At 38.6% G+C, this 26,602-nt stretch overlaps 1 protein-coding gene across 1 annotated transcript in view; it reads left to right on the plus strand.

Moving 5' to 3' along the window:
- Positions 1-22,850, plus strand: part of sim2 (SIM bHLH transcription factor 2) — a 44,734-nt gene extending 21,884 nt beyond the window's left edge. Inside the window, exons 4-11 of the mRNA XM_030154515.1 lie at positions 6,664-6,772; positions 7,201-7,286; positions 10,351-10,550; positions 10,707-10,813; positions 13,652-13,799; positions 13,899-14,052; positions 18,976-19,315; positions 22,022-22,850. Coding sequence (XP_030010375.1) covers positions 6,664-6,772; positions 7,201-7,286; positions 10,351-10,550; positions 10,707-10,813; positions 13,652-13,799; positions 13,899-14,052; positions 18,976-19,315; positions 22,022-22,740 — 1,863 coding nt within the window. The 3' untranslated portion in view covers positions 22,741-22,850. The remainder of the gene's footprint in view (positions 1-6,663; positions 6,773-7,200; positions 7,287-10,350; positions 10,551-10,706; positions 10,814-13,651; positions 13,800-13,898; positions 14,053-18,975; positions 19,316-22,021) is intronic.
- Positions 22,851-26,602: the final 3,752 nt, after the last annotated feature.

A 26,602-nucleotide genomic window follows, 5' to 3' on the forward strand; every position in this document is an offset into this window, starting at 1 on the left:
ATTCACTATGAACTCGGTTCAGATTCTCTGACTTGACCTTCATGAGACCACTAGCATGAGTGTAATGGTTTGGTTAAGTTGAACCAATTAACAGAAACATATCCTGGTTCTTTGAATGTGCTTCATGAGTCAGGCTCAACAATGGCTTCAATCAAATGACGTTTCAATTGCTCATGGGAATCTTCTGTTCAGGCAGAGTCAATGAACTCCACCATGGCAATTCTAACCCAACAGTCATGGCCATGTACTTTAGTCCTGAATCTTTAACCTTATCCTAAAACCACTCCCTTGTTCTGCATGGTGGCAGTGATGGCTGTCATCTGTCAAAGAGAAGACACTACTGTATTTCATGTCTAAGCAAAATCCAGACCAAGTTGAGTGCTAATCAAACAAACTGGCTACAGTAAAGTGACTAGGAAAAGAAGGAAACATTTAAGTTCATTTTGGAGCCATTCACAATGGAGTTCGATCAGTCTTATAATCAATAAATGCACACAGAAGGATTCACAAATGTATACTCGGATTTATATATACACTACTCACAAAAAGTTAGGGATATTTGGCTTTTGGTTGAAATTTATGGAAAATGTAAAAAGTTTACATTAGAGTGGTATTATATCATGAAAGTAGGTCATTTAAGTAGAAGCATGCAATGGTAATTTCCTCATCTCAAACAATTTATTGAAACAAAAGCCAACAACAGTGGTAGTTATACATCAACAAAAAATGTCAATGTCTCAATAACTTGCCGTGTGCCCTTGAGCATTAATTACAGCTTGACAATAATGTCTCATGCTGTTCACAAGCTGACTTATTGTTTGCTGAGGCATGGCATCCCATTCTTCTTGATGGGTGGTCCTCAGGTCATTGAGGTTCTGGGGTACAGAGTTACAGGCCTCTACACAGTGACTCAGCTGATCCCACAGGTTTTTTATGGGATTCAGGTCTGGTGAAAGTGCAGGCCACTCCATTTGAGGTACCCCAGTCTCCAGCAGCCATTCCCTGATGATGCGACCTCAATGAGCTGGAGCATTGTCGTCCATGAAGATGAAACTCGGCCTGTGTTGTTCATGCAGGGGCACAATGACTGGATTAATGATGTTACTGAGGTCATATGGGCAAAGTGTAGGGCAGTTCTGTTTTGACTAGACACACCTGCCCACACTGTAACACCACCACCACCAAAAGCTCGTCTGGTGACAACAGTGGCTGATGCATAGCGCTTTCCTTGACGTTTCCAACATCGTTGGCGGCCATCATTTCTACTCAACATGAATTGACTTTCATCACAGAACAGCACTGAGGCCCACTGGTCCCTCATCTGGCGTAAAGGCTCCCTGGCCCATGCAAAACAATGTCGCCTGTGCCTGGTGGTGTGTTTAGGTACCTTTGCAGGTCCTCTAGCAATTTAGACCACGCTGATGTAAACGGTTTTGAATACTCTGACATGACACTTGGGTGCCTGTCACCTCCCTTAAATGTGCCTGGAGTTGAGTGGCATTCATCATCCGGTTCTGCAGGGCACTGTACACAATGAAGCGGTCATTAGTGTGGGATGTGGCCAAAGGATGTCCACTTCTATGCCTTTCTGTGACTCTTCCAGTCTCTCTGTATCTCTGTTGCAACCTGCTGATGACCCTCTGTGACACTCTGAGCTCAGTGGCCACTTCTGTCTGAGAACATCCTGTTTGAAGCCTCGCAATGGCGAGGTACTGTTGATGAATTATTAGGTGTCATCTTGGTCTCATGATGTCAAAATGTGAACAACATGATGAGGAGGACTGTTTAAATACCAAATGTAACTGAACCAGGAACTTTATTGGTGGATTCATTGATCAAACACCTGTTGTGAATTTTTCTGTTAAGCTCCTTGTTAAAGCATGGCAAGTTTTTCAGAAAGTCCTGAAACATTGAATTGTTGGACATGTGCATTCAAAAGTTTAGAGAAGGTCACATTAAGTTCACCTGTAAAAGTTATAGTGCATTTTAGGTTCGTCCTGAAATTTCATCCAAAAGCCGAATATCCCTAACTTTTTGTGAGTAGTGTAAATGTATCTCAACACAAAAATATTTTTCAATCTATATTAATGTAAAAATAATCCACATATAAATAAATACAGTTCACAAATGTATTTGATGCATACGCAAATATTACTTGTTTTAAATATATATAATGGAAATCCACAAATATCTCTTTTTAAAAGAATTTGCAATTTTCATCCAAATTATACATGTATGGTTGTATGGTATGTATGAGACATGGCAGGGGAGTCTCAAAAAGATTCACACACAAATGCAGTGAAGTTCACAAACCGGAAGCAGTTTGTAAATGTAGATTCAACAGTTTGTGAATAAATGTCACACCACAGATATATGATTTAGATGAAAATTGCAAATTCTTTTAAATAGAGATATTTGTGGATTTCCATTATATGTATTTAAAACAACTAATATTTGTGTGTGCATCAATTGTATATATTTAAATCAAGTAATATTTATGCATGCATCAGAAATACATTTGTGAACTTAATATAATTAATTTATATGTGGATTATTTTTTACATTTATATAGATTGAAAAATATTTTTGTGTTGAGAGACATAAATCCCAGTATACATTTATGAATCCTTCTGTGTGCATTTATTGATTATGAGACTGATCTAGATCTACCGCTATAATTCCCTGAAGATGTTTGTTAGATCTTTTGGAGCTAATTAGGGGCTCGGGGCCATAGGCCCAAGCACCTATTGTTGTTGCTCGCGCCTTTCACATATTATTCCTCATCTTCCGGACAAGATTTCGCCGATTAATAGGGCCTAAGGTGTTGAGAGTACCCCTGCAATTAATACATCAAAATGTGCAGTTTCATCGGGAATAGTGTGCTCTGTACTTTTCGTAGAGATTCGTGAATTTTTCGCAGTTATTCGCGAAAAACATGCGAAAAAATTCCATAGAAATGAATGGGGAGAGGAAAAAATCAGCCAGAAAAGTCCACTTGTTTCTGACTGCTACTGATTCGCCATACTTTCACCTACAGACTTCATTTAAACATCTAAACATTTTTGTCATCTCCGCAGGAATGTACCTTGTTTGAGGATGAGGTTTACGGTTTTTGATAGATGGGTCTTAGAATAGTGTCAGATTTGTCAGATCAGACCAAAACAGAGCACACATTCCTGGCATACCAGACTCAGCAGAGTGGGATAGAGCACAAAAATCACCTCAAAATTTTCTGGATAACTCGGCCTCCCGGCCAAACGATAAATAGGAGGCAAATGATTTTTTCCAAAAATGTAGCCACGGTTCCTGGGCTTCATATGAACCTATGTTTGAAGACCTAGCTCTTTCTAAAGTGAAATGGCAGGTAGTAGTATGGAGGGTCATCCCTTCTTCTGTCTCATAGGCGGTAATGTAACTGAATTGATCTTGTCCTGATAAGTTGACTGTTTTTACACTGCTGTAACTCTTTCATTTCTCACAGTACAAGCAAGAAAACCACATCTTTGTGTTCCAGAGCTCTTCATGCCAGTCATGATCATTGTAGTTTTCACCTATCTTTTACGGTTTTTCCGCAATTAGCAGCTGTTCCGGACCTATTTCAGAGCTATTTCTCTGCATTCTGAGCAGATTCCCCTTAACAGCCTGAACGTCACCGTGGCAACGACAGGCCTACTAAGGGTCATTAGAGTCGAATTACATTGGAGCAGGGGTATAGGTAGAATTTAAGAAGGGGGGAGGGGGGGGGGCAAGCTGTAAATACTGAATGAATGAAATGATACTAAATTAGACTGATACTGCCACCTAGTGGTCCTGCACAGTAACTCTGTCATTTTTGGTTCAATCAGCACCAAACTTGACCTGGTTGATGATAGTACTTCCCTGAATAAAATAATACTGAATTAGGCTCATACTGCCACCTAGTGGTCCCACATGGTAACTTGGTTATTTTTTGTCTGATCTCCACCAAACTTGACCTGGTTAATTTTGCTCCCACCCTGAATGACATACTGAATCTGGCTGAGCACTGCCACCTAGTGCTCCCGCACGGTAACTCGGTCATTTTTGTTCCGATCAGCACCAAACTTGACCTGGTTAATGTTGCTCCCGCTCTGAACAAAATACTGAATCTGACTGTTACTGCCACCTAGTGGTCCCACATGGTAACTCGGTCCTTTTTGTTCCGATCAGCACCAAACTTGACCTAGCTGATGTTAGTCTAGCCTTAAATGAAATGATACTAAATCAGGCTCATACTGCCACCTAGTGGTCCCGTATGGTAACTCAGTCATTTTTGGTCCGATCTCCACCAGACTTGATCTGGTTGATGTTAGTACTTCCCTGAATGAAATAATACTGAATCTGGCTGAGCACTGCCACCAGTGGTCCTGCATAGTAACTCAGTCATTTTTTGTCCGATCAGCACCAAACTTGATGTGGTTAATGTTGCTCCCGCTCTGAACAAAATACTGAATCTGGCCCACAGTGCCACCTAGTGGTCCCGCACGGTAACTCAGTCATTTTTGGTCCAATCAACACCAAACTTGACCTGGTTGATGTTGTTCCCGCCTCGAACAAAATGACACAGCGATATTGAATCCGATTCATAGTGCCATCTAGTGGTCCCGGAAATTTGCCTCGGCTGTGCGCCACTTGGGCCTGGATGTGGACGTGACCTTGAGATCGCGAGCGGGACCTGTTGTCTTGAATGACCTCAGAATAGAACCAACGTCGTGCCCACCCCCGAGCCCCTCTCACGATTTCCGCATGTGGAAATTGTCTAGTTCAGATTTACTGAACTACATAACTGTTCAGAAAAGTAATTTTGATATGAAACAATCCATTGACTGTCCTTACATGCATGTGAGAATACATTAGGTGGAGTGGCGGCTGGTGAAATTATTTTTTGGTGGGGCATTGCATAAAAAAATTGAAAACGGCTAAAAGATGTCAATGCTACCGCTGGTGCTGGGATTCCAACCCCGGTCTCTGGCATCAAAGCCAGTAATGTTACCCACTGAGCTATCCAGCTGCTTGTACATAGCCCAGTAGAATTATCTACAGAGCTATTCGTTGATTGCATCTCTGAAAAAGGTCTTGATTTCTTTCAGGCTGTGACATTTACTCCTGTGGGTGGTGCTTGGGTGCAACTTTCTGCGCCCTGAGGCTCTCCTATATACTGTATACTAAGAGTCTAGCATGGTGAACAGACAGCCTCAGGCGCAGATTTTTGCACCCCAAACAGGAAACATGTCACTTAACTGCTCACTAAACGACCAAAAAGACTTTTAAATTACACTTGAATGCAGATTATTCATGGTTCTCACAGGCTATATCATGTGTAGCTCATTTATTTAAATACTCAAAATGATTGTAAAATGATTTAAGGTCATGATTCCTATCCTCTTCTTCTTCATGTGAAACAGGTAGGCCTTGCACCCTCTATTGACAAGCCACCACTAATTAGATGAGTAGATGGGGATGTTAGCTGCTAGTTGAGGCAGCTAACATCCCAAGCTAACAGCTTTATGTAGTCAGACAGGTTGTGGCACAAGTTATGAAATGTATTGAGATTCTCTGTCAGCAGCAAAGCAGTTAACAAACCATAATCAAGTCCACAGGTGACAAGTATCATATAATTATACTCGTTAAGAGTTTAATGGGGAACAGACATATTAGCCCACAACTTGAAAAAGATGCATCTTTGTTAGTATTTTTTTTATTGCTTTATCAAGATGTGGTGTGTTCACATCACATCAGCGTAGGAGCAGTTAAGCCATGATGTCATTTCCTGTTTCTCGGTCTACTTTTCTTCATTCCTCTGTATTCAGTCTGCTGCATTATTATTGTCATTCAGCCCATAAAACATTTCTAGTTTTTCTACCACTTTACTGTAATGATAAAGAGTAGAGGAAATAGATGCAGTTTTTAAGAAAAGTTGCATTTCTTAAGTGAATGAAGAAAAAAAAAACTAATTTTGTTGTTGACTACCTAATATTAGTGCCTAGTGAATCCACCAAACTAGATCTACATATTTGCATTCCTCTGATATAGAATAAGACTTAGAAGAACTGTTTCATGTCTTCACACTGTGTTTTGCTTGTCACTGTCCATTTCAGAGGACCGTGAATGTAATGCACAACACACTTAGCTGAGCATGAAGTGAAGCTATACAATGCAGGACTGGGAGCTTAAACAGTATTTAAGATTAAAATCACGATTCACTGCTAGTAAAACACTATGGAAAATTGCCCTAATCACTGTTAGTTAAATAAATGAAATGGATCCCCTCTGATGCCTAACTGAAGAAGTTATAGTAAACCAGTGTACAGGCTGTGGCATTATTGACTCTGGACCCAAAAATGACTTTTACAGCACCATGACATCAGATGATCACAATATCACAAACCAACTGGGGATCTAGGGATAAATTTGCCTTCCCGTCTCATTCCACTTCCATAAAAACACTCTCAATCCCAGTTCTATAAAAATCTTTCAATCTGTTCTGTTGCAGAAATTGTTAACCTCTAGTCAGCCACACAGGCAGAATTAGCACATATTTCAACTTAGTTGTATTATCTCATGAACTAATCAAAGAAGGAAAAAGTGAGGAAAGAGCTGATCCATTTTAGCTTCAGTTTTATGTGCAAAATGTGTGTACTGCAGGTGGAGCTCACAGGAAACAGTATATTTGAGTACATTCACCCATCAGACCATGATGAGATGACAGCAGTGCTTGGTCTTCATCAACCTGCGCATCATCACTTCTCTCAAGGTACTTTGTGTTTTTCAGCGTTTAGTTTTTTATGTCTTTGTGATTATACACTAACATACTATACTCAGATAACTGCTGTGGAATATTCATACTGTATAATTCCACAGGACAGAAAGCCAAGAATGGTTCAAATATAGGTACCCCCCCCCACACACACACACATCACAGGAGCGGCTAAGGAATGTTCTGGAAAGTGATGTCAATGTGGCCTAAATGTCTAACAGTATTTAGAGTAGAATAAGTGAATTTAATTGACCTCAAAGAAGCCCTTTCTAGTGTTTTTAATTTTTTTTTTTTCACTTTTTTTTCTCTAAATGATGGTATTACATTGTATTACTGTCACTTATGATACAAGTGGTGACACAACCTGATGCTAACAGGCTGTTGTGTTTACCATTGAAAATGTCTTTGTATTTTCTATGTTACAGAGTATGAAATAGAGCGCTCCTTCTTCTTGAGGATGAAATGTGTTCTTGCTAAACGTAATGCAGGACTGACATGCGGAGGATATAAGGTAGGTGCAGCCACTAAATTATTAATTTTAACACATACATAAATGTTTTATGGTAAGCTAGGGATCGCCAGTCATTTTATACGATGACTGATTTATAAACAGCCCTTGCATCAGCAATCGTACCACTCTTATTATTTCTCAGTTTGCACATCCTCCATTCCTTTCCTTGGCTCCTCTTTTTGTGTCTTAGTCCCTCTCACCCATGATGCAAGCAAAGGCAGGTGATGGAGGCAAAGGGACACAGGAGGAGAGGAGTTGAGGCCACTGGACATAAACATAACAAGACCTCTTAGACTTGCAGCTTTCATTTTAAATTAATGTCAGATAACCTCCTAAGACCCGGGAAATGTCAGCAAAGTACAAGCTTTTTTTTTTTTTTTTAATTAAGTAAGTGCCTATATTGGAAATATCATGATGCAACAGGTTTTTCAGATGCGGTTTTTAAAATTTTTATATGTGGACACAAAACCCATAGCTGGGTCTTAGGAGGTTAAATATGAAATGGGCTGAATTTACACTCAGCTCTTAGTTTAGTAGCACAATCCTAAGAGTCATAGAGTAGAATAGAATAGAATAGAATAGAATAGAATAGAATAGAATTGTTCCTGTAACAGGAACAATGAAATAATGCATATGAAATCATGCATAACATGATGTCACAGGACTCAATATAATTACATTGGGAACATTCATTCCTTGGTTGGTCCAAAGAGCTCCATTCCCAAACCTGACAGCCACTAATCAGTGAGAAGGAATGGTATGACAAATGCAACAAAATAAATTAACTTCCCATTCAGTTTCATCCAGGTCACAGTGGCCATTTCTCAATCTCAAGGAAGGATCCTTCAAGGAATCATTTCCATAAAGCTGTCATCAGATTTCACTGTAGGACTGTCCCAATCTCCAGGATCCTTCCAAGGACTTCTTTTAGAGACATTTTAAGGATGCATCTTTGAATCCTTTACGTCTTCTGCACTATATAACTGCCCACAATCCTCTGCAAGAACCAACCACAACTACAAATAAATCCTCAAAGAGGAACAGTAAAGTGCTGATTGCTTTGCCAGTGCAAAATGCATTTGAAGCAGAGGTGATTGCTTTGACACAACAAGGGAAGCTGAACTTCCCCTAACATTTCAGGAAATGAAAGGGTAGAACTGCACTGTCGAATTTACAATAAAGATACAAATTACATTTACATTAAAATTGCGGAAGCATGCACTTAATTTTATGGCTGTCGTTCTGGTCAGCTGTTCATCATTTGCTTTCAGATGTGAATTCATTCTCGTATTAGTAGCCTCCATCCATCCATCCATTATCCACCATCTGGGGCCGGGTCGCGGGGGCAACAGTCTAAGAAGGGATGCCCAGACTTCCCTCTCCTCTGAGGCGTTCCCAGGCCAGCCGAGAGACATAGTCTTTCCAATGTGTCCTAGGTCTTCCCCGAGGCCTCCTCCTAGTGGGACATGCCCAGAACACCTCCCCAGGGCGGCGTCCAGGAGACATTCGAAACAGATGCCCGAGCCACCTCTGCTGGCCCCTCTCGATATGGAGGAGCAGCGGCTCTACTCCGAGTTCCTCCCTGGTGGCTGAGCTCCTCACCCTATCCCAGCCACCCTGCGGAGGAAACTCATTTCGATCGCTTGTATCCGGGATCTTGTCCTTTTGGTCATGACCCAAAGCTCATGACCATATTAGTAGCCTGCACTGCTGAATTCCCCAATGACGCTGAGCGTCAATGGATTGTCTATGAGGCAGTATCGAGCTGTTTTTATCACTGCAGGGAAGAATGGTAGTCATTGGCTAAATGCATAAAATCATCCCACCCAAAATCCTCCCACGGACGTTCAGCATCTCTGGGGGTGAATGGGTCTGTAGGCAGGCCAGGACGATGGACTTTGGATGTTGGATTGGATGAACTGTTCAAAAGAGTAGGTATGGGTCCGAAAGGCTGAACCCGTTTTGACTGACAGTGATGTTGAAACATACCAGCATCGGAGCACATTGGAGCTCAGTCCCATGTGGATATCAATGGAAGAGAGGTCGTTTGCCAAAGTGCTGTGACTACATCAGCTGAAGAGAAAAAGGCTCATGTCATACACCTGCAAGTGTGTGTTGCTGTGGTTTTATGGTATAGGTGAAGCATAACAGCCTCAATTATGTATTCCTTTTATTTTTAATTGCATTGCTATAATACAAGTTTTATGATGGAGCTGTGAGATGAACTTCCCATTTTAAAGACCAGCAGCCGCCACTGATGTGAAGATAATTGGCTGACACAGTTTTATTTACATAATATAGAGAAATTCATATAAAGACAGGTCAGTGTCCTTGTAAATAAATAAATGGAATACCTACAGGAAAAGATAATCATAAAAAGATTGAAATTTTATCAAAAGAAAGCATAGGATAGATAAATATCATATTAAAGATAGTAAAATAATTAAAGAGTGTTTTAATGTGATGAATAGTAACAGTAAGCCATACATGGATATAAGAATGAATTATGAGTTAACTCACAAGCACATGAGAAGTGGAATGTTTGCCTTTGTTGTCTTTTAAGGAAGTGACCAAAATGGGGATCCTTGAGATTGGAAATGTCACCCACCAATCACTGTGGCTGATGATAATGTTTCTGAGCAAAACTTCATATTTCAACTGCCATCGAAGAATTTTCTTGATACAATATATTTTGGGACCATTTTTCTCTAGACAGTAGAGATGTTTAAATTCCAATTGTCTGAATTTCACACTGCTGGAGAAAAAAATCAACAAATCTTTCAAAATGCATTAACTCTGGTGTGACCATGAGAAATCATAATCATACATCTTTATAAGTCTCTTGTAAAGCCAAGGAATTTGACATGCATGTCCACTGTTTGGCAGTTCCATCCTCATCACTGGTCAAAATTTAAGTAAATTCTTGGAGCCAGAAAAGAATTTACAACTTTATAAATCACAGTGTTCCAACATGTATATGTACAGAAACCACACACAGGACACATATTATTCATGAATTCTAGAACTATGTATCAGTATCAAAACACACGTTCTCTTTTAACAGGTTATTCACTGCAGTGGCTACCTAAAAGTACGTCAGTACATGATGGATATGGTGCTGTATGAATCCTGTTACCAGACTGTAGGTCTGGTAGCAGTCGGTCACTCTTTGCCTCCGAGCGGCATCACTGAGATCAAACTTCACAGCAACATGTTCATGTTTCGGGCCAGTTTGGACTTCAAACTTATCTTCTTAGACTCAAGGTAAGAAAGTTCCTTAACTCTGCAGGTGCATATGTAAATGCCATTCAGAAAAGTAAATTATAAAATATTGGTATACACTATATCCTATAGATAAGATGACATTTTATCCAAGTGGCTCCTCACTGTAGCATTGTTTCTCGTGTCTGCTGGAGCCAGGGTGGCAGATCTGACAGGTTACGAACCTCAGGACCTGATAGAGAAAACCCTGTACCATCATGTACATGCCTGCGATGTTTTCCATTTACGTTATGCTCACCATTTATGTAAGTATAAACACAACAGTTTGGAGTCTGCCTTAAACACACAGAAGTGTTTGCAATAATGTTTTCCAGTGTTGTGAGAGACAAATCAGGAAACACAAACATCAGAACTAGAACATGAAAACAACACTAAACTAAGATAGAGCCAGACAGAGCTGCTGCTGCAACAACCAGAACCGTATTTCAATGTCACTGTCAGAAGTATTCATTCCTCAATGTCTTTAACATTCTCCTTCAACAAATTTCCATCCACATGTATGTCAAATTTTAACCAAATTTCCAGTTTGTATAAGAAGTGCAAATTAATGTTTGTTTCTATCAACTACTTGAGCTGTTCATCATCTTCATCAACATCATGAGTCCTCTGTAGGGGGCCCTGTCCAGGTATTTTTTTTGTAATGTAAAATGAGAATGTAAAAGGAAGCTGGATGGAAACACAGCTATTCATGTAAAAATACTTCCTCCCTTTGATTTCTCACATACCACTGTGTCCCACTTGGTCTCTTTTAATGTAGCGTCAAAACAAGTCAAAATAGATTAACTTGGCAAGAGTGCATGTTTGACATGTAGATGTCATGTGCTTGGTGCTCCATCTTTGAGGAGCACATTGATGCACTGATCTCCGTAATGGCAAAAAACTTTTATTTATGGGACACACTCATTTCCTGTAGCCCATATATTTCTGTTACAGAGATTATGCTAATCCAATGGATTCAGTGTCTGGATGAACTAGTTGAGATTAATTCCTTAAAGCTGTGGGAGACTTTCATGACCAATTTTTCATCAGATCTGTAAAACCCCAGTCATAGCCTAAGTATCATGAATCCGTAAGTCTTTCTGTGATTACACACCTGAATCTCTTGCTTCACGGTGAACAGTTTCGAAATGCCATCCACCATAAACAAACCATTTGTTTACAAACAGAGCCAGGAGGTAACTCTGGCATCTTTGGAATTTTGTCAGGACGTGCATTTTGGGAAACGGAGGTTCGCGCAGCCACCTGGCAGCAGCAGCTGCTACAGACATGACGCGGAAACGGCAGGAGCTCCTTTCCTCTATGCATATTCCTCCAGCCGTTTCTGTGTTTCAGATGTTTCTGCGTCGTGTTTGTTGCAGCCATATAATATCATATGGCTGCACTGCTGCTGCCGCTGCTAGGCAGCTGTGCGAACTTCCATTTTCCACAATGCATGTCGCAACAAAATTCCGAACATGCCTGAGTTACCTCCCGGCTCTGTTTGTAAACACATGGTTTGTTTATGGTGGATGGCACTTTGAAATTGTTCACCATAATGCAAGAGATTCAGGTGAGTAATCACGGAAAGACTTATGGATTCGTGATACTTAGGCTATGATTGAGGTTTAACAGATTTGATGAAAAATTGGTCATGAAAGTCTCCTACACCTTTAATGTTTAGGAATATATTTTGATTATAGTGTAGAGTGTGAAAAACTGACACAATGGAGGCAATTAAACAGTGAACACTGAGGGAAAGAAATTCATTTTAAAGCATCTAATTACTGGCAAATCCAAGTATTTAGCAAGACATGTATTAAGATCAGAATCCACATGGATCATATACTGTAGGTACATTTGTATGGTGCTTTATTTACTCAACATATTGAGACAATGTCTCACATTTTTATCTTGAAGGGAGTACATAAAATATCAAACTGATCAAGTTTTTATCCAGATGTGTAAAAAATTTATCTGAATTTTCAGAAAATCTCCAAAGTAATTTTTTTGATCTACTATTATTGTATGAATATTTGTGTTTGTGTTGGGAAAGTTCAAATCAAAATCAAATCAAATTTTATTTATAAAGGGCCAAATCATAATAAAAGTTATCTCATGACCTTTTTACATTTAGAGCTGGTCAAGTTCCTTTTGAAATGGAGCCAGTTACACTTTGCTACTTACTCTCTGAAAATGTAATAGATAATATGACAATTGTTATTACTTTATCACCATCATAATGTAAATGGTACATTTTCCAACAAAGGTAAACTGGACTTTCAAGGTTAAAGTCCTTTAAACATTAATATAAACTCTGTACAAACACTGTACAGAAAATATAGAAAGAGAATTTTTTCTGATTTCACAAGGAAAACGTGCATTTGTGATATCATTGATATTTTCAAGGCTTTAATGCACAATTGTAATAGTAGATAAGCACAAAGTACATTTTCTTCTTATTTTTGGAAAAGAAAATGAATACATATTTTGAAAACTACACAGATAATAGTAAGTCTATTGCTTTGGTAATAAGGGCTGCAACGACTAGTTGACTAATTGACAAACAGTTGATGACTAATTTAGTCGTTGACAAATTGTTAGTCGTGTCATGCACTTTTTCAAGGAAAAATGTTTGTTGTATTGCTTATTGCAAGTTTTGAGTGTTTAGTTATTTAACAAAACTTGTTAGGCACTAGAATATTTATGCACAAAATGCACTTTTGTTGAAGGGAAAAAAAGTATTTTATTGTTGCTGCAATATTAGTTGAATATTGAATGGAATATGTGTATAAAACTTCGTCATGCATTCCTATTATTGTGCAGTAAATGCTCTTGCTGAAAGAAAGAAAATGTATTTTATTGCTGCAATAAATATAAATAAAAGTCATTGTTTTGTTTATCTTATTTTGCAGTTCATAATCTGATTAGTTGTCGTTACAGTGGTCGATGACTAGTTGACTCTTGAAATAGTCATTAGTTGCACCCTTCTTGGTAACATATTCTAATGGTCCCACACAATACATTTGTTTTCATGTTTAAACTGTTGGTGCCAGAATCAAGATTCATCTATGCTTCTCTCTTTGATTTGGATTTATTTACTGTAGTACTGGTGAAGGGGCAGGTCACCACAAAGTATTACCGTATGTTGTCAAAGCATGGAGGTTGGGTGTGGGTTCAGAGCTATGCCACCATCGTCCACAACAGCCGCTCTTCCAGACCTCACTGTATTGTCAGTGTGAACTACGTGCTCACGTAAGTCCACATCCCCCTCTTGTCATAAAAAATTCATCAAAAAATCATATGAATCATAAAAAGTTACTAGACACATGTGTTGTATGCCTACATGCACAGTGACATTGAGTTCAAAGAGCTGCAGTTATCCGAAGACCAGAATCGAGCCTCAAAGCCAGGCCTCAGCCTTTTGTCATCTCAGGATCATCGCAAACAGCTGAAAAACCGTGCAATAAAAGTGAAGACCAAAGTAAGAGCACCTCCCTATCCTCAGGTAGGACTTTTATCTTACTGGGATGAAATAAACTAAATTGACTATTACACTATTATAGGCATGTAAAAAAAAACATAAAAAAATATTTTTCTGCTCTTTTTTGAAATAATACATTTACTACCCTTGCATCCTAATCTTGTGATGCACTTCTCATCTATTACAATTTATGGCTAAAGATGTGTTTTATGATGTCACAATGGTCTTGACCTTAATCCTTTGGCTACCAAAATCACTTCATCTTTGCAGCCAAGTCATCTTTTGTGCTAAATTTGAGGACATTTCCTCAGGGCATTCTTGAAATATTGTTCTCATTAGAATGAACAGTCATGAAGTTACAGATACTGTGAAACCATTGTTGAGATGTTGTTATCTTGTTATGTCTCATACATAGTTTTCATTTTGTTGTTTGTTGTGTGTGGAAGTTACTGAAAGATTCACTAAAGGATTATCTGTTTTTCATAACTGTGTTCCATCTTTTATTTTAAAATCAGCCTTGATGCTGGTTCACCTCAAACACACTGAAATTACTAGCACACCTCATTTTATAATGTATGAAATAGAAAGAACAAATATTTGTGTTTTTAAGGGAGAAAATACCGTGGCCGAGAAGTGCGAAACACATTTACGTTTCACAAAACACATTAACAAATTTGAAAACAAAATTGCATTTAAAAAACACATTTACATTTTGAAAACAAATGTACATTTCAGAAAACACATTTGCAAATGTGAAAACAAATTTGCATTTTAGGAAACAAATTTACAAAATACTAAACACTTGTACAAGTGCCGAGATGAATCTACAAGTGGCAAAATACAAATACTAATCCCAAAACAAATTAACTAAATACAGCTCTTAGCGGAAAGGGAATGTCCTAACACTGGAAGAGATGTAGAGTTTCTGAGGGCAGAAACTGTTGTGATCGGTCCAATCAAGCAACCAATCAAAACAGAGGAGAGGCGGGCGAAGTAAGCGCTAAGCGGCTAACGGTTCATGCTAGGATCATCATCATTGAGGATTGAAGGCCCTGTGTTCTTCATCATGGAAAGGTAGGTTTATATTCCAGTTAAATAATAGTTTGGAATGAAATAGTGTGGAAGTGCTCAGTTGACAGGAAAAGTATGAAGATAATGTTGTGTCTGTATTATGCAAGCAAAGGGAAAAAAGGCAAACAAAAAAAAATATCAAGATTTAAAAACAAGAATGAAGGTTTCAAAATGTTTAAGCTTGACAAAATCAAATGTGTTCTCATTTTCTTTCATTTCAAATCGGAAACTTCTGCTTGCAGGTCAAAATGTATTGTCATTTCAAAAGTTTTGTTTGCAAGTCCAAAGGTTTTGCCGCACTAAATCTTTTGCAAATCAAAAAGTTTTGCTTGTAAGTTCAAGTGGTACTTACTTCCAGGCCAAAACTGTTTGCAAGTAGAAAAGTTTTGCATGTCAAAATCTTTTGCAAAGCAAAAACTTTTGCTTGCAAGTTCAACTGAATGGGATGGGCAGGATCTACACAAGCAGAAGGGGTGGATTTCTATTGGTAGCTTGCTTCAGATTGACAGTGTGCCTGGTGCCTGGTCCTGCCGCCCACTTGAACACGGTGGGAACCACTGTGGGACCACGGTGCACTGGGGCACCGAGCCACAATTATTACTGTGTTCACTTTTGTGTACAGTCTGTAAAATACATGGTTTATGAAATATTTTTTCAATTCAGGCCATTTTTTTTTTAAACCTCAGTAACAGATGTGATTTAAATTGTTGTTTAGTACAATAATTACAAAAAACATACTTAACTAAAAGTAAAATTTAAAACATTTTTAAAATTACTTTAAAAACTACAGGTACACAAAAACCTGCTCAGTTACAGTAATATGAGTAAATGTAATTTGTGACTTTCCACCTCTGAGTAACTTACGTGGCAGAGTGTAAAAGAATCACAATCACGTTACACTGGCAGCAGAGTAGATTCTTGAATATCTATATCCATCTACATTTTATAAGACACTTTTAGCAGTCAGTACAATGACTTGACACTTTACTGCTGATTGTTAGCTAATAAAAGCTACCAGTCTTTTAAGTATTTAGACACATACCACTTAATGCCTCAATAAAATAGTAACGTTAGCCAATTTAAATAATAATCAGTTAAAAAGGAGGTCCTTGTGTCACATTCATTGTACATAAGCATCAATGTTTGCTAGTTGACGCACTAAAAGCCTCAAATTTTCTCTGGATGCCATAGCTCCACGTAGTGCTCATCCTCCAAATGTAGATTTTTGGCTAAGACACACCATGGAACCCTGGTCCAAGGTAGTGATCATTGATCATCTAGTCGAGTTTTAATCTGTGACATCATTCCCAGTAAAACTGGGACAGACTGAGAGGGAGAACATGAAAATGAGAGCAAGTAGGAAACCTAATCGAGAATGAAGAGAACAGAAGCGAGCATCTTAATTGTGTGCGCCCTCACTTGTTTTATGTGTCCACAATAATTTTACTTCCCACAATATTATTTTTACCTCTTCAGTTTCAGTTTTTACGCTTGTTTCTATGTAAATTGCACCCTCCTACTTTTGATGGTGAAATCACTCCATACTGTTTGGTCTTCTGCTGCTTATGTTGAACAAATATTGTTTTATGTTTATGTTTGTTTTATAAAAATGCATAAATAGCCTATCATGCTATTGGGCATAGTTTGGCAAAGCTGCTGCTCCCAGATCAGTTCCCCGTTGCAGTGGTATTAACTGAAGTAGACTGATATTTCTTCTTGAAATTAGTCATTGTAACATACATTAATCATAACATACCTATAATTTGTCAAATGACAAGTCAGTTTCACTTTAATGTGGGCCTCTAAAATCTGCAGTTTTATTGAGAATCTCTCTTTTAATTTCAGAGAATGGAGAAATGCTGGCTGATGGGTGTTTCTAAGACTGAGGAAGATACATGATGCCACAATTGAACAAGAGATCGTCATTGTCAAAGGAGAGGAAAAGGACTCCATGAACAGCTATTAAGCCATTAATTAATTTATTAATTACTGTAGAGCATTCATAAGCCTGTTATTTAAGGTATTCTCACTACTTGCTTTTGTACTTTTTGTGATTGAAAAACCAACATGTTTGGGGTAATATACATCAAACATGTGACAAACAATATAGCCAACAATACATTATAAAAAGAAAAAAAAAAAGGAATGTGGTGTAGACCTAATTTATATGTATATATGTTCTCCTTTTGTATTAGTGTGATGTTTTGGAGGAGACTTTGCAGAAATGTGATTTTTACACCCTTATTCAGGAATTGGTAATTGTAAAGAGGTGGCTTTAGTTCGGTTCTCCTGCTTATTTGCTATAAGGATGTGTTGACTAAAATTTTTGTGAGCAATTACACTAACAGTGGTTGAACATGTCTGCAGAGATACAGAATGTGAATATTATTAAATCTGAAGTAAATTCAAAGCCATTTAACTGAGTTTTATTTATTTATTTACAGATCTACTGAGGAAGAGTCAGGTGTCCAGTCCAGACCACATGATTTACTTATAACATGAAAACAAAATAATCAAAATAAAAATTACATTGTGTTTATTTTACAGAAAACTATTTCTGGCCTTTGATCAGTTCCATTTTCTTATCAATGCAAGTGTCAATAAGGGCAAAGGTGCCCTTCAAGATCTGCGGAGTTAGGCCATCAGTGGCCAGGTCACAGGTTGCTGAATCAGCCTCCAGAGCAGCCAAGAGTTGTCCCAGGGTCTCCCTGCAAATGTATATTTAAATTCATTGAATATAGTAAAATAGTATGCCAAGTGCAATGAAATACATCATGGGTAAAATCTAAGCCTTTGTGGTTTTTAATAAAAAATTGACATATTAGCAATATTGAGATGAATATATAAATACAAATAAGAACCTGCAGTTTTCAGCCTTCACGATGACTTTTTTTTCTGAAAATGGTACTGTATATACTACTACTACTACAATTACATTAAACAAAGACACAGAAATGTAGTGATTCTGTGGGTAAAACACGGGCTATCAAATTTATTTGACTATCATGCCCTTGATGGTAGCTAGCTAGTGCTGCTACTTGGGGCTAGCTAGTGAATTCAATTCAACTTTATTCCAGACTCAAGGTCCAAAATAAAAACAATAAACAAACAATAAAAACAAAAACAACAGTCACTTTAACAAGACAGTTATACCAGTGTCTCCACATCCTGGACTGGTAGTGAATGGCTCTACATCTGCTATCAACCAGTGACACAACTACTTGGTTCACAGTGACCCTAGTGAGGATAAAATGGGTTCAGAAAATAAATGAATGAATTAACGTTTTTTGAAATGTAAATCTGTTCTGCACTTCTCCGCCACCATAAGTAAAAGAAAAACGCAAGAGACACAATTAAGTTGTGTCCAGTGTGATAATTAAATAAGTCTGTTTTAGTCAATAAATTGTTAATTCTCACTATATTTAAAATCCACAGCTGCATAGCAACATGTTCCTTATGTAAATGGACTGAGAAACTAGGAGGTAGTCCTGGTGATAAAACAATAAATTTACATATATGGTGATAATTATCAGAAAAACCTCATAGTTCAAAGTAGCTGTATTTACTATTGTGATATTAACTTTCAATTATTAAAACCTAGTGCAAAAGACGATGTGTAATAATCACAGTATGTCAAGATTTTCCACAGAAATTTCTTTCACATTTCAGCTTATGTATCTTTGGACCACTGTCTTTCACAGTACAATATTAGACTAAACTTGTTTAATTTTTGTGGAGCCAATAATAGTACACAGTTATTTCAAGGCACTTCACTAATTAAACCCAAGACCTAAAAAAAATCTAGAGTAAATATGTAGACATATTTATTAAAAGCCAGGTGATAACTATCTTGTCTATCTGTGTATGTTTGTGCAGCAGGCCAGTGGCCTTTTCCAACCTGACTGCTCCAGCTGTTCCCCACACCAGGGGCTGTGGAAGGACAGACCCACTTATCTGGAGAATCAGGGCAGGGAGCAGAGCTCCACTTCAAGCCCTGAAGTGAGCCAGGTGGCCTGTAGCCCTGCCTACGGCCTGGCCTTACCCTACCCCTACAGTCACCTGCACTGGGATGCTCAGGGTCGACTGCCCAGCACAGCATCATCTTCTGAACTGGCTCAGCAAATCATTGGCTCCCTGCACAGCAGAGGACCTGTTGGATGGAACATCAGCTGTCCAAAGAGCCAGGACAGTCTGTCAGCACCCAACAAATATACAGGTACACTCCTTATAGAATCAGATTAAAGGGTCAGAAAAGCAAAATTAAAAGATTGCTGTGTTTGGGTCAATTGTGTGCACCTTTTGAAAGGAAGTTTGTACTAGAGCTGCAGTTATTCATTATCATTGTAATCAATTAATGATTATTTTCTCCCAATTGATTCAATAAACGATTATTTGAATTGGTGAAAAAAATAGGAAAAATGTGAAACAGTAAATTGACTGAAAATGACAAACAACTTGTCCTTTATTTCAAAACCAGATGAAACAACAACTACAAAAAGTATAAAAGTAAAAAGATATATAAAAAATATGTATGTAGAAATAACAGCAACAATAACAACAATATAAAAGTATATGTAAGAATGTCTATAGATAAAAACAACAACAACCAAGTCAAATGACATCTATAAACAATATGTGCACTGCAGTCTTCAACGCATTTGGATCCAACTGACAAAATTATTAACAATTTAAGATGGAACTAACATACAACTTCAATAAATAAAGCCAAATATTTTAATGTTTGTGTTAAACCTTAAAAGTTTAAAAGGAGTAAGTGATGGTTCCAATGAAGCAAAGTGAGCATATAGACATATTCTACCTTTATGTCCTCATCTCTTCAGAGCTACGCTCCATGTTGTTTGTGTTGATCCCGGCGTCATGTCCGTCACAATAAGTGTCCATAGGAAACACAACAGTGCAACCAATATTTAGTGGCAGGAAAATTAAGGAAACAAAGCTTCGATTCAGGAAAATTGTAACTGAATGAAAAAATTTTAGCGAGTTGAGTTGATTAATCTATTAATTGTTTCAGTTCTAATATTGATTGAGAAGCTTTTAGTTCTTCTTGGGTTTAGATTATGTTTAGAATGAAAAACAAGCCAATTTGTTTAGTCATGCTGTCAATTAAAAAACACTGTAACCCTTTCAAATTAAAGGCCCAACGCTTTTCAGTAGACAGAACACCATTTGTTAATAAGGCTTCTATTCTGAAACAGGAATCACATAAAAGGCTGTCATAGAGAGAGCACTTTGTTAAACACAACCTGCATAATTCCTGATATTTTATTGAATATAATTCCCTTGGCGCCACAGTGGTGCAGTGGTTAGCACTCGTGCCTCACAGCAAGAAGGTCCTGGGTTCGATGCCAACACCAGTCGATGAGGGTGGGACCTTTCTGTGTGGAGTTTGCATGTTCTCCCTGTGTCTGTGTGGATTCTCTCCGGGTACTCCGGCTTCCTCCCACCATCCAAAGACATGCACTGATAGGTTAATTGGTTAATCTAAATTGCTGATAGGTGTGAATGTGAGAGTGATTGTTTGTCTCTATATGTCAGCCCTGCGATGAACTGGTGACATGTCCAGGGTGTACCCTGCCTTCACCCTTAAGTAGCTGGGATAGGCTCCAAGCAACCCCCGTGACCCTAGTGAGGATAAAGCGGGTTCAGAAAATGAATGAATGAATGAATTCCCTTGGCCTCATATGTTAGTCAGAGGGCAGATTTTTTTTACTGATTTACAGTTCTGCATTACTTTTCAATTTGCTGACTTTGGCTTTTTGTGTACTTCTGTGAATGAACCATTCCCTTGCATCGTTGCAGTATCTCAGCAGGTAAATACACTGAACAAAAATATAAATGCCCCACTTTTGTTTTTGCTCCCATTTTTCATGAGCTGAACGCAAAGATCTAAAACTTTTTCTATGCACACAAAAGGCCTATTTCTCTCAAATATTGTTCATAAATTTGTCTAAATCTGTGTTAGTGAGCACTTCTCCTTTGTCCTTTGCTGAGATAATCCATCCACTTCACAGGTGTGGCATATCAAGATGCTGATTAGACAGCATGATTATTGCACAGGTGTGACTTAGGCTGGCCACAATAAAAGGCCACTCTAAAATGTGCAGTTTTACTGTATTGGGTGGTCCAGGGGGGTCAGAAAACCAGTCAGTATTTGGTGTGACCACCATTTTCCTCGCACAGTCTTCTTCATGAATTCTCTGATGGCTTATGGTAGAGAAATGAAGATTCAATTCACAGGCAAAAGCTCTGGTGGGGATTCCTGAAGTCAGCATGCCAATTGCATATTCCCTCAAAACTTGTGACATCTGTGGTATTGTGCTGTGTGATAAAACTGCACATTTTGGAGTGGCCTTTTATTGTGGCCAGCCTAAGGCACACCTGTGCAAAAATCATGCTGTCTAATCAGCATCTTGATATGCCACACCTGTGAGGTGGATGGATTATCTCAGCAAAGAAGAAGTGTTCACTAACACAAATTTAGACAGATTTGTGAACAATATTTGAGAGAAATAAACCTTGTGTGTACACAGAGAAAGTTTTAGATCTTTGAGTTCAGCTCATGAAAAATGGGAGCAAAAACAAAAGCGGGGCATTTATATTTTTGTTCAGTGTATATGGCCACAGTGATGATTAGGAGAGATAGTATTGCATGACCTGGTACATACTATACACTTAACATAAAGAAAAATTATATCAGTGTACCTCCAACAGTAACAGTAAAAAGATAAATACTTTTGTAGCTACTAGAAATACTTATTAATGAGTGCAGCCCCAGATTGTTCATTATTCATTGGGGTTTGTACCTATTCAATAAAAACAGAAGGAGAAATAGAGAGGGGATGGACATATTAATGTGAATGCAGTTTTCATTTCAGCTTATACATATTGTCTCCATTATCAGGCCCCATGATGGAAACTGACAGTCGCTACTCTGATTGTTCCAGCAACACAAATCCATATTCTACCAGCAGGCTCAAGAAAGAACCCCATGAACGTTACACAGTTGTCCAAGGCAAGACATCCGAGGTTCGCCCACACCCCTGTCTTCATGCCACCAAGGACATCAAACATCTAAGGCAGGACAGGTGTCATAATGCCAGAGGTGCTCCAGGACCTAGAGGAGACATGGTGTGCCCATTGCTTGGTGGCCTGGTGCTGGGGAAAGCTGAGCCTGTGCACAGCATTGTGGAATCTGTCCCTGTGCAGATGGTACTGGAGCAGAGGACCAGGCTGTGTATGATGGAGGCCCCCTACAGCCGCCCAGCTGCAGCTTACCCACAACCTGCAGAAGGCCACCAGCAGCACAGAGGAGCTGTGGAGCTGGAGCCCAGGTCTGCTGATGAAGACAGAAAAATGTGGATAGGTATGGGGGTTGGGGTTGGACCTCCGGCTCAATCCCCATACATGTCTTTGAACTTTCACCAAGTCTTGGGCAAATGCAGTTCTTTTAAAGCACCTCCTTTGACCACACTGAGCCATATAACAGATGGCTATGGTTACCATGGTAAAGAGGCAGCCTCTTTCAGCTGTAACAGCCCCAGCTCCAGTTCATCCCCCGACAGCCACAGAGAGATTCCACATCACACTAACACATCTGTCATCATCACCAGTGAGAGGTGATCATGGACAGTCATGACTTTAACTCCTTCAAAGATCCAACCAGGTCTCTTTTCAGACATTGTTCTAGTGTTCCTGCTTTACAGTATGGCATGCAACAGGGCATTACAGTAGAAGGCTTTTTTCTTTTCCACTGTCCATATTAACATCTACCTGAACATGCTCTGTAAAGTACATATGGCTTCTGCAAGAGTTTTTCATGTCTAAAATAAAGTTAATTGAAATAAACTTGAGCATCATTGTACTGCTAATGTATAATTTCCAAGGTAATACCTCTTCAAATTAGGCAAGGTATTTCCGTGAAATGGGAGAAGAAAAACTGAGTTTTATTCAGATATGGTACTTCTGTGGTAACAGCTATTGCTTTTTGAGTTAATAAGTGAGATCTTGAAACTAGTGACTTTGTGATGTCTTCAGACCAAAATGAATATCGGAGCTGAAATTTTATTTTAGGCATGTTTTGCAAAATGCAAATATTATAAAATATTATAACCCTAACCCTGAATAGAATACTAATATTAAGTAGAATAGTAAAGCCGGGCACACGCTGTGCGGATTTCGGTCCGAATTTGACACGATTTCATCCTGTACGACCCTTTTCAATTCGGGCCGAATGTCAGCTTTGTTGTGCGTCTTTATCATTCAGTGTGCGGAGGGTCACTACTGCTCACGGCACCCGCACTGTCAGAAATCGGATGATCGCTGGACCTTCTGATATGTTAGAAATTTCCTTCCCAATCGTGTAGTTTTTACTTCACTACACAGCACGTAAACACAGAAATACAACTGCAGCCATGACAGCAACAACTACACGGGCTCTATCAATATGAAAAAAAAAGGCTTTGATAAACAAACAAACAAAAAGTTCAGTAGTATTGTACTGTTAGCTTTGCCTAGCTGTGATCTTACCTCCAGCCAGAGTCCTGCATGGGTCACTTTTCCAAACCCCTGACCCGACCCGTGATTAAACACATTATCTATACAGTTACTCACTTTTAAGGGCTTCATTTTTGGCTAAAACGCACGCCATCAATAAATCTCTCTGTCCTGCACATCTTAGGGCGGATGTAAACAGAGGTCATGCTCACTTCACAATAAAACAAACCAGCTGTGGCTCAACCACAATGAAATTAAATGATCATTAAATAATAATCATAATAATCATAATAATAATGGATTAGATTTATATAGCGCTTTTCTATGAATGATCATTAAATGTCGTGCAAATTATTTTCATCCACGAATCTTCTTTTATTTCTTCACTTCCTTGCCCGCTACACGCCTGCATTTTGTTTAATTTTATTCGTACCCGTGAAAATTTTTCGTTTACCAGTCCCCGCATGTTTTTACAGGTTACCCACGGGTACCTGACCCGGTGCAGGATTCTGCCTCCAGCTCCCTTTGCAAAACAGACAACCCATACAGTCCTCCTCCTTGCAGCCACAAGCGTGTCCAAATAAGACGGGACTTTTTTCTTTTGGAGTCTGTACATGAAATTGTCATGGCGCAGATTTTTGCCTTCATCTTACGGCTCCCGATTTTCAAAGACCCGGATGAAACAGTGCGGCTGCTGATCTGACCTGTATGTTCGTATGTGCAGTGTGTGCGGTGAAGGTGCACGAGATCGTAGACCGCACAGTGTGTACATCCCACCCGCAGGTTTTGGCTGACGTCATGTGTGAGTCAGTTGCACAGTGTGGGCAGGGGTTAAATTAGAAACGATCTAAAATTGCACAGTGTGTGCCCAGCTTAATGGCTATTCAGGGCAAACTTTATTCACATTATCTAGTTATGTTACTGTCTCACGATATTTGCATAATCGTAGTGAATGGAAACATATTCACATTTTCTTTTGCAGATTTCTTGAGAACCTCATAATCTTGAGGTCCAGGTGGGTAAATTAGGGATGTTACAGAAGATTACAGCTTACTCATTGGTGAAACACCACTTACAACAATAACTTTATTTACCATGGGTTGATATTGTCAGGGTAATCTTATTTTCCACTCAAGATGAAACAATGGGCAACACGGTGGTGCAGTGGTTACCACTGTCGTCTCACAACAAGAAGGTTCTGGGTTTGATTTCAAAAACTTTTTTTGTGGAGTTCACATGTTCTCCCTATGTTTGCATGGGTTGTCTGTGGGTACTGCGTCTTCCTCCCACCATCCAAAGGCATGGACGGAATAGGTTAATTGGTTAATCTAAACTGCCTGTAGGTGTGAATGTGAGTGATTGGTTATTCATATCTCTGTCAGCCCTGCAATGAACTGGCAACACATCCAGGGTGTACCCTGCCTTCACCCAGTGGTAGCTGGGATAGGTTCCAGCACCTCCACGACCCTCTTGAGGACAAAGTGGTTCATAAGATGAATTAATATGAAACATTTTTAACTCATTTGTGTCAATTCACATCATATCCACAAATGTATGTAAATTTACATAATTTTCTTTGATGTAATGAATTAACACATGGTCCAAAAAATGCTTTCTTTTAGGCCTGAACACATTTTTAAAAGGAAGGAAGAGGAGTCAGAAACAGAAGAAATCAGATGTTGAAAATAGTTTCACACAATCTTTAAGTTAGCCAAGCTACCTTTGGAAGAAAACAAGAGCATTAATAATAATAATAATAATAATAATAATAATAAATAAAAAACTGTGCATTGTAGGCATTTGTGATACTTTACTGATACACATCATATGTCAGCTTTTGTGGACTAGAACAACTGTAGTGCACTGAGTGGTTAATAACAACACCTCAGACAAGCTTAATTTTGCCTCACATTCATAGTATCCATTTCATCTTAACCTTATTTAGAAAGTATATAGGAATATTTGTCAAAAATGTCTAACTTTTTCAGACTGAAAGAAAACAATACCAACAATACAATAAATACAATCGGTGATTTTAACTTGCAAAAATCCCAGTGTGACACATGACTAGCTGTCTTCAGAGCAGTTAGCAGAGGAAAAACAAATCATCAAACTGAAAGCTGTATCATCATAATTACAAAGCCCTGCATTAAATAAGTGCAGTGCAGTAAAGTAGCAGAACAAGAATTAAGACTTGAACCTCAACTGGACATGACCATTATTATGAATGAGACAGTTCAGCAGCCCAGCAGTTGTCATGGAAATAATGGTCCAGAGTGTAAGATTTAGGAGGATCAAACCGCTGAAATGAAAATATCATATTAACAATAATGTTTTTACAAGTCATTTATATGAGCAAAAGGAGCAGGTTATTTTTTTTACAGTCTACCATGTTGTGTAAATATTTTAAAAGCTCAGGATGGACATTCTTTTTCTTTATTCTGTTTTATTGCAGGTGACATTGAGGCTTTTAAGGAATGCACATTACTGTCACTTTGTATGTTTGAGTGAGGACATGAGTTATAATCCCCTAACCAAGAGCCCAGTACAGATAAAACAAGCCCCAGCTCTAATGAGTGCCTCTCATAATGATGAATGGTAACCATGAGTGGCGGGAGAAGTGGGTGGTCATTTGGTCCCAGTCTGTGACTTCAATGGCAATATTAATATGATATATACTTTATCCTGTGTACTCCACGATGAACTGTAAGTACATCAATTACGCTTCAACTCTTTATCTAGAGATTTATTAACCTATAAAGACCCCAACATCCACTGGCAGCCAAAATCATCTACTGATCTAAAATGTTTAATAACTTCTGACCCACTAATCCTATCAATACATGTGAGTAATTGGTGTAAAATGCAGTTTATTATCTTTTCATGGTCATCAGTTATAACTCATTTGGACGTTCAGAGGCTCTGTAGTGAACACGGAAACGCCGTCATCTTCTACAGCACTGATTCACCTGTAAGTAGTCACTTTTTC

Source organism: Sphaeramia orbicularis, chromosome 14 (genome assembly GCF_902148855.1).
Source record: "Sphaeramia orbicularis chromosome 14, fSphaOr1.1, whole genome shotgun sequence".
NCBI classification, from domain to species: Eukaryota; Metazoa; Chordata; class Actinopteri; order Kurtiformes; family Apogonidae; genus Sphaeramia; species Sphaeramia orbicularis.